This window comes from Canis lupus, chromosome 3 (genome assembly GCF_048164855.1).
Source record: "Canis lupus baileyi chromosome 3, mCanLup2.hap1, whole genome shotgun sequence".
Taxonomy (NCBI): domain Eukaryota; kingdom Metazoa; phylum Chordata; class Mammalia; order Carnivora; family Canidae; genus Canis; species Canis lupus.
The window spans coordinates 44788720-44803953 of record NC_132840.1 but is presented as its reverse complement, the minus strand read 5'-3'; the positions used below and the strand labels follow the sequence as shown (position 1 = coordinate 44803953).

At 41.3% G+C, this 15234-nt stretch overlaps 1 protein-coding gene and 1 long non-coding RNA gene across 6 annotated transcripts in view; one reads left to right on the top strand and one right to left on the bottom strand.

Annotated features, from left to right (window-relative positions):
* The window catches only part of PDE4B (phosphodiesterase 4B), a 541893-nt gene that overhangs the window by 118128 nt on the left and 408531 nt on the right, over window positions 1-15234 (bottom strand). For all 5 annotated transcript variants that reach the window (XM_072820651.1, XM_072820652.1, XM_072820655.1 and 2 more), the window contains one exon: window positions 3756-3950. In XM_072820651.1, coding sequence (XP_072676752.1) covers window positions 3756-3950 — 195 coding nt within the window. The remainder of the gene's footprint in view (window positions 1-3755; window positions 3951-15234) is intronic.
* On the top strand, window positions 8429-9649 carry LOC140624888 (uncharacterized). The gene is made up of 2 exons (XR_012024332.1): window positions 8429-8849; window positions 9036-9649. It is a non-coding gene; the product is annotated as an uncharacterized lncRNA (long non-coding RNA).

Genomic DNA, 15234 nt, shown 5'->3' with positions numbered 1-15234 from the left:
TTTAATTTTCCATTCCCATTTTTAATCTTAATATTTTCTCACTCACTCTCCCTGCTTATGTTTCCCTTTACTCTTCTGAAAGTGTTCAGATGAGAAATGTGGAAAAGCTAGTGTTGTCCCTACTACTGGGCTTTTTATTTATTTATTTATTTATTTTTATGATAGTCACAGAGAGAGAGAGAGAGAGAGAGAGGCAGAGACATAGGCAGAGGGAGAAGCAGGCTCCATGCACTGGGAGCCTGACGTGGGATTCGATCCTGCGTCCCCAGGATCACGCCCTGGGCCAAAGGCAGGCACTAAACCGCTGTGCCACCCAGGGATCCCTACTACTGGGTTTTAAGAAATATTTTATTTAAATTCAATTTGCCAACATATAGTATAACATCCAGTGCTCATCTCATCATGTGCCCTCCTTAATACCCATCTCCCATTTACCCCATCTCCCCACCCCCCTCCCTTTCAACAATCTTTTGTTTCCCAGAGTTAGGAGTCTCTCATGGTTTGTCTTCTTCTTTAATTTTTTACCATTCAGTTTCCATCCTTTCACTATTTCTTATATTCCGTATATAAATGAAACCATATGATAATTATCTTTCTCCGATTGACTTACTTCACTCAGCATAATACCCTCCAGTTCCATCCATGTTAAAGTAAATGGTAGCTATTCATCCTTTCTGATGGCTGAGTAATTTTCCATTGTATATATAGACCACATCTTTATCCCTCATCTGTTGAAGAACATCATGGCTCCTTTCACAGTTTGGCTATTGTGGACATTGCTGCTATGAACATCGGGGTGCAGGTGTCCCATCATTTCACTACATCTGTCATTGGGGTAAATACCTGGTAACCTCTAGGGTTTTTTTTTTTTTTAAAGATTTATTTATTTATTTTTATTTATGATAGACACTGAGAGAGAGAGAAAGAGGCAGAGACACAGGAGGAGGGAGAAGCAGGCTCCATGCCGGGAGCCTGACGTGGGACTCGAACCCGGGACTCCAGGATCGCGCCCCCGGCCAAAGGCAGGCACCAAACCGCTGAGCCACCCAGGGATCCCACCTCTAGGGTTTAATACAGAGTTATTATGCAAGTTTTCCACCTTCTACATAAATCCATGATGGTACCATGCTGAATACGAGGAGCTTCTGAGCTGGGAGCATCCCATAACCCCCACCCAATGACCTTTCCATCAAGACTCTAGACCTATCCTTCTTTTCCTTGGCTCCCATGGGAAGAAGACAGGAAAAGCATGGAGAGGATTGTGGGTTGCTCTTCTTCTATTCATTTCAATTCACTCTGAAGAGTAATAATCAGGTGAAATATCTTTGAGAGCATTACTTCAGTTTAGCTCAAGCTACTGATGTGAAACTGGATTTTCCAACACAGTCCTGATAAAAGGAAATACCAGAAAAATCTGGATATCATTCAAGCTCCTCTTCTTTTTGTATTGAGAAATAGAAATTCCTAAACCGACAAATATGTAAAAGTTTACCTCTAACGTTGAAACATTTGCAAAGTAAAAAAATACGCCATTTTTATTCAAAGATTTTAATAGATTCTATTATCAATATCTTTGAAAGGGTGATCTTATATTGCCCACTGTGTTTTCTCAGGAAAGGCTATTCTTTATTATGAAAGTGTGTCCTTTCTACATTTGTTCTTTTAATTTTAAAAAGTCCTTTTCTCGAAAAACAAAAACAAAACAGTGAGAATGATACTAGATAACTTACACATACAATTATAACTTGCCTAAATTTACAGTAGGTTCTAAGTTAGGGGGAAAATTTTGGTGGTTGACAAAATTGAAGAGGGTAAACCATGAATATTAGAGACACCACATGCAGAGTCACTTAGAATTAGGTCTCTTTTTTTACAGCTGTAGACTGAGTTGGACTGTAATCTTTAAGGTCTCCTTGAGTTCAAATTTTCATAACCTTTGGTTCTTAAAAAATTATCAGAATTTAATCTGAAGTTTGGTCAGAACCTTCTGGGAAGCCTCAGAATGACCCTGAGATTCATCACGCTATTTGGCAAGAGTGTGGGGTACTGTGAGCTGCCTTCCAAAGCTAATCTTTTACCTGTCAGACACTATGTGAATGGAACTATAATTACTTTCAGCTCACCCGGTTTCCTCTGCTTTCTACCTACGATGTCTAGAGAGGTGTTTCTCTTGGTAAAAGAGGAAATTCCAGGTATACTCAGCCAAGCCCCCATGCAAACCTTGGTCAGAAACATTCTTGGCTCGGCATGATCTGCAGCAAAGGGATTACCTCTCCTCCTGCCTCAGGCACCTTGACTCTGCACTCATCTGTCTTCTATCTGGTGGTAGAGATTCTACTCTGCAGTTTAAAGAATATAGGCAAATAGAATAAAAAAATTTGAATGTGGTCTTAGCTACATTGTGGGATACAGCATGGCATACAGTCATAGAGTCACGGAATGAGGGCAGTTTTCTCCAGTCTCTCAAAGGCTTGCTTTCATTATCTATACAGTGAAGATAATAGTGGTACCTACCTGACAGGACTGTCATGAAGATTAAAAAAAATAAGCCATATTGGTACCACTGGCCTTGAGATAAGCACTCATTAAATATTTCCTTCCACTCCGTAGTAGAGTTATGTGGGTGTTCTTTTTATCTTTCTTATTAACTGTAACCTCCCTGAGAGCATGCAACCTTTCTGAGAATATCTGTTTTTAACCTATCTGTGATTTTTCCACTGTTTTGTTAATCTTTTATTCCCAGAGCCTAACATACTGCATGGCACATTGGAGAGATTTGGGACGTATCTGCAAAATGAATGAATAAATGAATTTTGGCCTACCCAACAATTGAGACATTTTAGGCCAAGGGTGCTTCTATTGGAATTTGTTGGCAGAAATGTCCTAAGAATCCTTTCTTACTGGTAGCTTTAAAATGTCCCCTGCCCCTTTCATAAGAAGGTGACCCTTTTTTGCTTCTTTTCCAACAGCAGAAGAGAGCCCAGTGAAAATTTTCAGGCCAGAGATTTTAGGGAGCTACCAATATCTTTATAACATATGATGTTAAAAACAATTGTACATGTGCCCAGAAACCTCTTAAGGCATGAATTCCAGCATCCAGCTTTATTTAGTTTCAGAAATTTAATAAACGAGTAATACAACCTTGTCATTGTTCTTTAAGAATTAGAGATCTACAATTAATAGTAGCAAAACAAAAACATCAACTGTGTTTAATAGGGTGGTGGAGTGTTGTGTCTCACCAAGGAACCCAGCAGCAAGTGGGCATTGGGTTAAGGTTCCAGAAAAGGGATGCAGACGGCTGGATGATGGCTATTAAATGTCACCAAAGACCACTGAGAAAGGAGGCATGTCCCCAATTGCTGTTTTTCTTTTTCACCATAGCCTCATGCAAACTGCATATACTGTGGAAAATTCAAGTATTATTTGCAAAAAGTGTCAAGGTTCTCAACCCATAAATGATTCAACAGTTCAGGAAATGAAGCCGAATGACAGTTTTTTTTTTTTTTAAAGTATCAATAACAGAGGAAAACTGTACACTGTGCCTGAGATTTTGAATACCTTTGGAGACCTCAGCTACATATTTCTCATGCTAGTGAGTACTAATGTCTTAAAGATCATCATTGTCACCTCTGCCCATGTTCATTTTTCTCCTCTCTCCTTCCCACGGTTAAAGAGGGAACAGTTGTTGTTGCTGCTGTGACAGGTTAAAGATGAGATAAGTGTGAGACTGGAAGCCACACAGGGCTCATACTTACTGCTCGCTTGGAAGTGAAGAGTTTCTTGACATTGCCTTTGGTGACAGGTCATAGTCGCTGTCTGATCTGTAGAGAAAGGACTCTCTACGCTGGCTGTGCCCAGGAAAGGTGGCATGGAGCACCAACCCAGAGGAAGAGCTGGCCTGGGGGTCCAGCGGGCTCCGACCTGGAGAAGGGCCATTTTCCACATCAAAGCTTAAGAGAAAGCAAAAAATTCTGGTCACATAATCATGGAGGAGGACATTCGATGTACATTCATAGAGAACCAAAGTGTGCCAGGCATTTTGCATAAAACGTCTGCACTTTATGCAAAATTTTAATCTTCTAAACAGTTTTGAGTTGCAATCACTATTACTCTCATTTTGTATGAAGGAAACAGTCCCGCAGAAGTCCAGTCATTAGTAAATAGTGGAGGCAGGACTTGAACCCTGGAGCAAAGCCCCATGACCTTTCAGCGGCAAGAACATTTGACAAATTCAGAATAAGAGCCAACCATAAAATAATTTGGTGATAATAAGCAACTCCAGAGACTGCATCTAACACAGCTCTAGGTGTCAGACACTAAACTATCACTTAAATGAGTCTTCAGAGCTGGGAGACTTCTTCCTGCCATAAATAAACATCACGGTCTCATTAAAGATACAATATGCATATTTCGCAATGTTTCAGGAACAGAGTGCTATCCTGAAAACATTCACTGGCTGATTAGATGGGAGGCCCAGTCTGAGACTTAATATTCATATGCAAGTTTAATCGCAGAAAATGGTTTAATTAATCTGGTGATGCCAAATTACCCTCCAGGGCTGCAGAACTTTATCTTAGGGTTCTAGCCACTGGCTCCAGCATAGGAAAGACTTTAGGATTTCTAGTTAGTCTGCTCACCCTAGGAAGGTACCCTCAAGCCCAGATTAGTCGAACAAGGTTTGATCTATGAACACTGATGAGAGCAGTGGAGATTTAGTCTCTTGTCCTCTCTCCCTATCCTGGTAGCTTGTTAGGCACTGTGTCCTTCCCCTGCTCTCCATCATCCTCTATGCATTTGCCCGTGTGCACTACCTCCCTTTGCTTTAAACTGCCAGTAACCCTCTTGCCTACCATTTCTCTAGACCACTCACTGGTCTCCAGCTAAAGCTCTGCAGAAAGGTACTGAAGAAAGTATGAACAAGGGAATGTTCTCTCTTCTAAGCTAGGACCACAATAGTGGACTTCCTTCATACTCATCCAGCTGCCATCACTTATTTCTACACTCATGGTCATTTCTTTCACTAGTTCTTACAACTTGCTCTCTTGGGGTGAATTTTGCTTACATTTCTTTAGTTTACAAATTGCTTTCTAATCTGTTATTCCACCTACCTTAAAACAACCTGATGAAGTATACAGTATGTCCACACTCTACATTTGAGGAAAATGAAGGCTTAGAGAGATTTTAAATACTTGCTCAAGGGTACCTTGAGGTACCTTGTAGGGTGAGTACTGAAAGACGCAAGTCCTCCAATTCATTTCTCTACAATCCCAGCCTTCTCTAATCACAGCCTATCAGCATGACTTGCCGGCTAGTTGAGGGCAATTTTTCTTTTGAATTCAAACAAAATTTGCGTTCGGTATGTAGAGAGTCAGTAAGATTACGTGCAGCCTTGACTGTTATCTTGAATGAAGACAGAAGCAGCAAATTACCCTGAAGCTGTAGGTTTCTTTGAAACAGGAAATAAGAAATAACACAATGCAGGGTTATCATGCTTCCCCAGAGACTATTCTGAGAAGCTGCTTTTAGCCAACCTACAAACACCAGGTGTCTGATAAGAAGCAGCGGGTGAGAATCTCTGGTTAAAAGGACAAGAAAGAGCCTTAACAATCCAATATGTATTTGGACTTTCTAGGCACCAGTGCATGGATTTTCACAGCAGGCTAATGGTCTGGGATGGGGCTGCCTTTCAAAGACTACAAGCAAGCAGGCAGGTGGGCAATCACTCACATATACCGGCTTGTTTCTTTGCCTGCCTAGAGGTAGAGCTATGTTGTAAGCCAACTACATTGCAGAGAGTGAAAATATAATGAAAGCTGACTTGCAAACTTTCCTTGGGTGAGATCTATACCAGTTGTTGAGCAAAATAAAGAGCTCCTTTGTGGATAAGGACTCCTTTGTGTCACCCAGACCCTGTAGAACTGGTAGGTCCTGACACTGGTTCTGAACTCTTCTTCAGGACAAAGAGGGTAGTTCTCAAAAGGTGAACATGACACTACATATAGCTTAAGAGTGGGCACGGGCTTTGAAGTTTCATGTGTACTCCTGTTATTCTTTTAGGATGTATCTGTTCAGCCTTGATGGATATTAAAACACTGAAATACTTTGGTAACAGTTGGCAGCCAGTCGCTGCCCCAGGCCCTCCAGAATTTGCCAGTCTCCCCGGTGACCCAGTAACTACAGGGTTGGTGTCTGGAACAGCAGGGGTCTCTAGCTTCAGCACTATCACCTGTGTCCATTTAATTGGTCAGTGCCCATGTGGTGGCAGTCATTAAACATTATGAATGCGTGTGCCTGTGCTAAAATATTAGACACCCATCAAGTGGGTATGCCTACTAAAGTCTTAGAACTTATTCCACCAGGGAGGGTTTCCACCAGGCCTCATTCTGCCCTATTTTCTGCTTGAGGCATTCCTAGGGGGCGAAACTTTAAGTTCACCAGGCATTACCCTTAACACGGATGTCAAAGGCTTTCTGCCCCAGGGTTAATATATAAGAAGTTTGGTCCTGACAGGTAAGCAGGGACTAGACCCAGACACCAAATCTCTTTCCATGCTGTTCTCGTTTGTTTTTGTTTGGTTTGGTTTGGTTTCCTTACCCTTTACCGTGCCTAAATTCTAAACTCATAGTGGAGCTTGCTGGAATTCAGAAGAATCCAGGGAAGAATTCTGGTGCAAAGAAGCAGTCTTGGTGAAACAAAGGGCCTTTCATATCCCCTGGGGCACTGTTTCAAAGCAACCAACACAGATGTACAACTCAGAAACAAACATGAATCACCAACCAGACACCAGCCCCAGTCACAGCAACATTCACGGGCAGACATCACAATACATCCCGCAGACCCTGGGTGGGAGGAGGGCTGTGGGCTAGGGGAAGACCGGGGACAGACCTAACGAGCAAAATGAATAGACCACACAAACTGAAACACAATTAGGGAGAAAAGGGAATCTGAAATATCAGAAACAGACACACAAATGGGGATAATTTATTTAGGAGGAATTACGTAGGGTAATTTTTTGCGCCTGCCTTCAGGACACACATTTCACCTTTAGACTTCTTTGTAATAAAAAAAAAAATCATTATAACAGTCATCAGTATAACAGTTTTATATATCATCTAAAGCACAGACAACAGAGAAAAAATACCACTTTTATTAGCAATTTAGTATGTTTCCCTCTGAATAAGTTTTCCTGGAGGCTCGTATCATGATTTTTTGTACCAGTATTTTCATGTACTGCAGTTTCTGGAATTATCATTTTCCATGCCCTGGCACTTAATGGTTCACCCAGAAGCTGTATCATAATTTCTTAAGCACTTTCCTTACTGTTGGCATCGCATTTACGGTCTTAAATAATATCATAGTTGATATCTTTGAGCTTATAGCTACTGTAATATTTAGATGAGGTCACTCATAACTTTCAGATAGATTAAGGCGGGATGTCACTCATGAGTTTCTGAATATTTCACTGTACTTCCCTGGAAGGGCTCGTGCACATCCAGCACACGGAGGGAAACAGTAATGCTTTTTTTCTAGGTTCAGAGAAAGTCCCAGAACTGCTCTCTCCCGTCCTGGATTCTGCATGCTGCCCCCCCACCCCCCCCACCCCATGATGCTGCCTCCTGCTCCCTGCCTTGGTCCATCACCCTGGGCTGAATCAATTGCTCGTTGTTGTCGAAGACAGAATATTTTAACGACTCTCTCCTGCTTTGTAGCTAGGATTCTCGGCCTCTCTGAGGCAGTGGTGGTAGCGGGTAATCTGTGGGTAAGAAGTGGTGCTCCCCGAAATGGCAATGCCTTTCTCACCACTGTCTCTGCTCCTTTACTGAAGCACTTGATCACGGCCCTTTGTACCTCTCCACTCTTTGTTCTCTATTTTGCTGATTTCCCACTAGATTCCTGTTTCCCAGAGAGAAGGGACCTGATATTACTACTCACTTCTGTATCCTGGGCATCTGGGCCAGAGCCTTCTAAATGACAGATCCTCAAAAAATGGCAGCTGTGCCACTTAAAGAATCCTGCGATTTACTGCGAAATGCTTCTCCTCTACCCTCTTCCTGACTCCTTACTCTCATCTCAGTTCCCACCGAAATGGGTTTCTGCCCTCTCTTACAGATGAGTCCATAGAGAGGTGGCAGTGACTTATGTGAGAAGCCTTAGAAGGCGACGATCTAAGAATAAAAGTAAAATCAAAGAAAACAGAACAAATGGAAAGAAACTAAAACACACTGCTGTGTCTTCCCTGAACAAAACAATCTTGTGCAGAAAAATCACTGCCGTGGATATCTGAGATGGTGCCATCGTTCCACAAGCCCCATAATGGGAAAAGCCCTCCTAGGCCAGTCTCAGTTTGCCATCTTCTTATCTCCTTTTTCATGAAAGGCACAGCCTTCTCAGCCCCATTGCTTTCTCCGCTGGCAGTTCCCATTCCCTAAGATCTTGCAAAGCCAGGCCCCAACCGGTGCAAAGAGGGAGCCAGCAGATGGCAGAAGACAGCTGAGGCTTCCACCCTCGGCACCTCCCCGCCTCCCCTCGGAGGTGGGGCTGCTCGCAGGCTCCAGGGAGAAAAGTGACTGAGGCCTTATTCATAAGCCCAGGAGGAAAGATCAGGGATAAAGAACAGAACCACAAGGTATACATGAAACCTTTTATTAAACTAAGAGAAGCTCTGCTTCCGAGAATTCAAGCTAAGCCAGGTGATTGCCAATTGTTCCCAGGGCAGTTGTTTCCTGACCCCCAATTGCACGTGCATACCCCAATTTCAGTAACAAAAACTCACAAAACAACCTCCGAGGAGGAATTCCTTTCTGAAGCAGAGGAGACTTCTTTTCCAACTTGGCCTGGCGCTTCTGGAGGTGAGTCTCTGGCTTATGTTGATAAATGGCCCCATGGTAAAGATGGTGAGCTCTCCAAAAGAGGCTTAGATCCACAGGGCATGGCTCATGGCCATTTGGGGGAAAGTGCCCTATCGTCTCCGTTTTGTTTTTCTTTCTTAAAAATGTATTCATTGAGTATCTCATATATCACTAAATTTTATACAGCTCAGGAAGGATAATTCTCTTCCTCCCATCTCAAAGAGGAGAAAACAGAGCCTGCAACCACGACGTCTTCTTGATTCCAGAACCTACCACACTGGGTTGTATTCCTCTGTTTATTCATCTTTTTCACTCCACTGGTCTGTGATCTTGAAGCCAGGACTAAGCCTAATCCATTCTGTATTCCTGGGGCCTAGAGCTAAATCTCACACCAGAAGGCACAGATAACTAGCGTTTGTTAAATGAATGTGAGGAGCTCACAGTTTATATTTCTCATCTAACAAAAAGCTTTTTCTATTTGGATTAAAACCTCTGGCAGGTGAAGACTTCTGAGAAGTCCCTCGGTGGAATCCATAGGTTCCTCTTCCCCCATTCTTTCTCACCTCCCTGCAGTATCCCAGGAACTCCATCCCGGGGAGTTTTGGCTTTTGAAAACTTTTGTGTCTCTGTTCGTGTATAGAAAGTGTGTGCGTGGATGGTGGTGGTATATCTGTGAGAAAATGCCATGTTTCATTAAAGTTCTGTTGGAAAATATTTCCCTCAATTGTACTCAGAAACTAACAACTTCAAATGCTTGCTTATAGTCTTGATAAAAATAAACATACTTTTGTTGGCCATGACCTCAGTGTGCTGTCTGGTCCCTGGGGATGGGGAGGCTGCACAGGGACATGCATTTTTACCCACAATGAGTGACCCACCCTTATATAATTAATGGTGGCAGGCTGCTGCCAGGCCTCATTTTTAATGAGGGGCTTAATGGTGCAAAATCACAGGCAGCGTGATGTAGAGCTCATGTCCTCGCTGCAGGTAGGCCGAACTCCTCTGGCCATAGTTACAGCAGAGAATCCAGTTCCAGTCTGTAACTTCCCTCCCATCTGAATTCTAGAAGCGGCTTCCCACTGTTTTCTTTTCTTCCTAGGGGCTTTGAAAATTAAACTCATGGCAATAATCTAAAATTGCTTTGCCCACAGAGAGGTTTAACCAGAGATAGCAGAGTAATGCTGAAGAGCTCTGGGATTCTGGAGATCTGGCTTCCAGTTCCTGCTCTGTGAGGAAATAACTGGAACGAAACAGAGACTCCACATTCCCTGACCCTCACACCTCAGTCTTTCACTCCTGAAATGAATGAAGAAAAGAATGAACAGAAGATCTCTGAGGCACCTCTGAGATTAGACATCTCATAGACATTTTGGAGATGGAAGAAAGTTTGGTTCTCAAGAGTGGCTTCATGTGATTTTATACTGTTAATGATCATTCATTCAACTCATTCATTAGGTGCCCACTATAAAACAAGGCACTGTTCTAGGCTTGAGAATACCACACTGTGCAGGACAGATGAGATCCTCGTGGGGAGGAATGGACAAGAAATAAATCAAATAAGGTAATATCAGATAGTGATAACTGCCTTGAAGAAAATAAAACATAACATTGTGGGAGAAACAGGTGTGGAGAAGAGTGTTTCTTTAGTTTGGGCGTCAGCAGGCCCACCCTATAAACCACAAAGGTGGTCTCCTGCTCTACACCAGCACATACTCCTCTCCCCACCACCCCTCATCATTCCCAGATGGTGGCACTTGAGTTGAGATTTTTTTTTTTTTTTTTTTGAGATTTGATAGAGGTAGTGGGAAAGTCTGCCCTTGGATTCTTCCCAATCTCCATTTCTATTCCCTTTTTTACCAAACAATTTGGTCAGATGATATTGTGTTTGAATTTGGTGCCATTTACTTTTTAAATTTTTTAAAAAAATATTTTACTTATTTATTTGACAGAGAGAGAGAGAGAGAGAGCACAAGCAGGGGGAGCAGAAGAGGGAGAGGGAGAAGCAGGCTCTCCGCTGAGCAGGGAACCTGATGAGGGACTTGAGATCATGACCTGAGCTGAAGGCAGATGCTTAACCCACTGAGCCACCTAGGTGCCCCAACTTGGTGCCATTTATTAAGCCAGAGATTTAATTTTCCTCATCCCTGTTCCCTTTCTGAGCTGAGTTAGTTGTTCCATTGTCTCATATAGCCATACCTGTATTGACATCTGTGTATCTCTACCACAGCACTTGTCCAGCATAATTGTTATTATTCTAGTCTGTTCGTCAAGAGCACAGAACGTCTTTTTCATATTTTTTACCCCATTGCTAATAGTCATGTTTGTCAGAGTATGGGTACTTAATAAATGTCTGATGGATATACCAATGAAGGAATTAATGACTTGGGACCAAGAAACTTTTATCAGCTCCCCTTGATACACTCATCATAGCACAGATGAACTTCTCCAAAAAGAAGAAACATTAGTGGTGTTGTGGGCACCCCTCTTCTCTAACTGACCTCTAAAAGCTAGCTCCATAAAGAAGAACCCGGGGCCTGCTATTAAATATCACCCTCAGAGAGGGCTGGAATACCTTCCATAGGGTACTGAGCTCAAGGAGAAGGCAGTGGTCCTACTTGGCAGCAGTCATCCTCATCCCTTGGTATTGGTGGTATCCGAAATAGAAGTGCCAAGAATATTCCTTAATGTTTCTTTGGTAGAAAGCTTTAATTTTTCTGAGGAATTTATGTTGCAACTTCTTTCTTTTACTTGTTGTTTAGATCCCTTCTTGGGTTGTAAACATTTCACGAAAGAAATGCATCAACAAAGATGTAATACCAATACTTCATTTTTCTAATGAGATTATAAGACAAGGGTCATTTCTTTTAAAAGCTTTCCTTTTGAAATGCTCAGGAGATTATTTTAATGTGATCCTTTAATCACTTCACATTGTGTTGTTCCTGTGCGATAGGATTTGATGTACAAGGAAAGCAGAACCAAATATAAACATTCCTACCTCATAATTATAAGAACATTATTTCTAACAAGTTTACAGAGTGCTCTGTCAATCTATTTCCAGGTAAAAAATGATTTTCAGAAATATGAATGTTATAAAGTAAGTATACTTTTCTTTACGTGTTCTAATTATGGCTAAAATTTCACATATCTACTCTCAGACTTTGATTCACTTAAAAGTACTAAGGTTTAGAAAGACTCTTAACTAAAAGTCACTTTCCATAGAACAGTGATTCCCAGGAAAGGTAGGGGTCCCTCTAGATGAGAATAGTTTTGTGTGGGAATGTATTTCATATGTGGACTTTATAAAGCATGGGGGAGGGAGGGGAACCAAAATTGAGAAGTTACTACTCTGTGTTGCTGCTCTACATTGCACTTTGGGTATACAAATTTTTTACTAGCTCCATATTTTCCAATCTACATTTTCCATCTTTTCTAAAAGATTGTCATAGAAGATATTCAAATGATGTCTTAACAGGATATAAATACTCCCATTTATATGTTTGTAGCCCTGCCAAAAAGAAAATCTATTAATCAAATAAAATATTTATTTAAAAGTATCATGTCAGTTTCCAGGAGCTCAAAGGCAAGTGAAATTCCCTTCAAGAGAAATGATCTGGGAAAACCAGTTCTTGTTCAACCAGTGATGGCTTCCAGGAATTGTTGCTTTCTTTAATAAGTTCTCAGATACCATTTAGAAATCAGTTCTAGAATTCTGCTTGATGTATAGCTAAAATACTGTAGACAGACGGTCACTTAGCTTGTTGGTATATTCTCCAGTGATGGGGGGCACATTAATCCCATGAGATAGCAAATTTCACTTTTGGATTGATTTCATTGTTTATGACTTAGGCCGCACACTTGAATTAATTTTAATCTTTAGCCCAAACCTCCCCCACCTTCATCCACTTATTCAACCAGCCACCGTCACTGTGGTAAATGGACCTGCCATCTATTCAGTTGAATCATCCATGATTTACCTCCTTCCTCAAAGTATCCTCCTCCTTTTTTCAGTTGGACAAGATGTTTTATTCATCCTACATCAAAACTATACACTTTAGGGATGCCTGGGTGGCTCAGCGGTTGTCTGCCTTCCACTTAGGGAGTGATCCTGGAGTGCCAGGATCCAGTTCCACATGAGGCTCCCTGCAGAGAGCCTGTTTCTCCCTCTGCCTATGTCTCTGCCTCTGTCTCTGTGTCTCTCACGAATAAATAAATAAAATCTCAAAAACAAAACCTTATACATTTTTTTTGCTGCCACTACAGTTTCAGTGCATTAAAATCTCACTTGAACTATAATAGCCACCCTATGAATCTCTCTGCTTTCCACTCTACTCCCAGCTTCCAAAATCTTCCCCATATAACAATAAAAGCAATCTCTTAACATAAAAATCAAATCATGTCATTGCATTCAGAATAAAATCCCACCTCTTTACCATGGATTACAAATCCCTGTATAATCCAGTTCCTGACACTACCCCTCCAACCTCATTTCATACCACACTCCCCTCTGTTCAATGTGATTCAGCCTCAGGGGCTTCCTTTCTGTTCCAGGAACATGCCAAATACTTTCCAACCTTAGCTAGTTTTGCGTGTGTTTGTTTTGTTCACTAGTATATTTTATTTGCTTTGGACACTCACAGAAAGTACTGAATAAATATTTGTTAAATTAATAAATACATGCTGGCCTCTCTGCTTGTTCTCTCCTCCACTCTAGGCATGGCTGCCTTCTTCTCATTCTTTAAGCCTTGGATTAATTTAGCTACTGGGAAAAAAAAAAAAAAAAAAAAAGAATTCTTTCCCTAACCCATTATTTGTAGAGGGTCCCTTATCTTCATAGCACCTATATAAACTTTTTGCTATACCTATTTGTATGTTCATTATTTTTTACTTGTCTTCCTCACTCATAAAACTCTAAGCTCCATGAAGGTCATCTGTTTTATTTACCAATGTATTAGCCAGTGCCTGGCCCTGGGCCTGGGACATACTGCTAGTCCTGAACTAATCTGTTCAACAGATTAATGAATAAATAACTGAGTGTGTAAGGGTATTAAACACTAACAATCAGCTCAGTAATTCATAGCAGACTCATCTTATTGCTATTTAAAAATGTATATTTCTTTATTAGGAGAAGAGCTCATTTATTGACTTCCTGTCCTTGGGGCAGTTCCCATACTAATCCTAAGGAAGCTCAAATTTAAGATATCAATTGATGTAAAAACTTGCTACAGCATGTTTTGTGATTATTACTCTGGGCCTATTTCAGAAAATGAGACTAGTTTTCAGACTAAGTTTCACAAGTCATTGACCTTTTAGACAGAGCTGCAAGGATGTAGTGAGGTCTACGAGGAGGCAGCATCCATCCACAGTTCTAGGTGTGTGAAATGCCATTACTTAATATTTCCAGAAATTCATATTTTTAAAAATAATTTATATTCTCTTGAGACTGAAAAGGCTACACACATCTTTTTGGTGGAGGTAGGGGGCTGGGAGGAGCGGCAGACTAGTTTACTGTAAACTCAAATAATAATCATAAAATCGGAAATCATTGCCTCAGCCTCCGGTCTACTGAGCACTTAATAGTGTTTACATCAGTTAACATCTGGCCTCCAAATGTTATCAGTCTTAAACACTGCACCTGCAGACAACCTGGCATTTGAGTCTTAAATGTATTCTTTTGGGAAGGAAGGAGGGGTGAGAGAAGGGGGATAAGAGAAAGTACAGGTGGAAAAATGAGATCCTAGAATCTTTTCTCCTTGACTCAGGCAGTAAAGCGAAGAAACATTACACATTTTTTCCTCCCAGATACTGAGCATTTATAATGTGCCCTGCCATGTACTCAGTGTTTGTTATATATTAACTCATTTCATTGCTATAGTCACTCTGTGTGGCAGTTGTTCATTTGACTCTATGGATGTGAACACTGAAGTTCAAAGGGTTTAAATAGCTCAGCTATTAAGTGGTGGATCTTTGATTCAAATCCGGAAACCCACTTTGATTGCATCCATTAACAGATCAATGAATTCACCCCCATCAGGGGCACCTGAGTGGCTCAGTTGGTTACGTGTCCGCCTTCAGCTCAGGTCATGATCTCAGAGTCCTGGGATCAAGCCCTGCATTGGGCTCCCTGCTCAACAACAAGTTTGCTTCTCCCTCTGCCTCTGTGGCCTTTCGTGCTCTATCTCTCTCAAATCAATAAATAAAATCTTAAAAAAAAAATTCACCCACATCAGTAAACATCTGCTCAGTCTTTCCTTTTGTGACCATAGATAAGTTTTCATGATTGTATCTGAAGCCAAACCTTCTGTTCTGAACCCTGCCCTTTCTCCTCTACTCAGAGATTGTGCTACTGTATCATCATTTTCCATTTTGCACATCAGCAAACAATCAA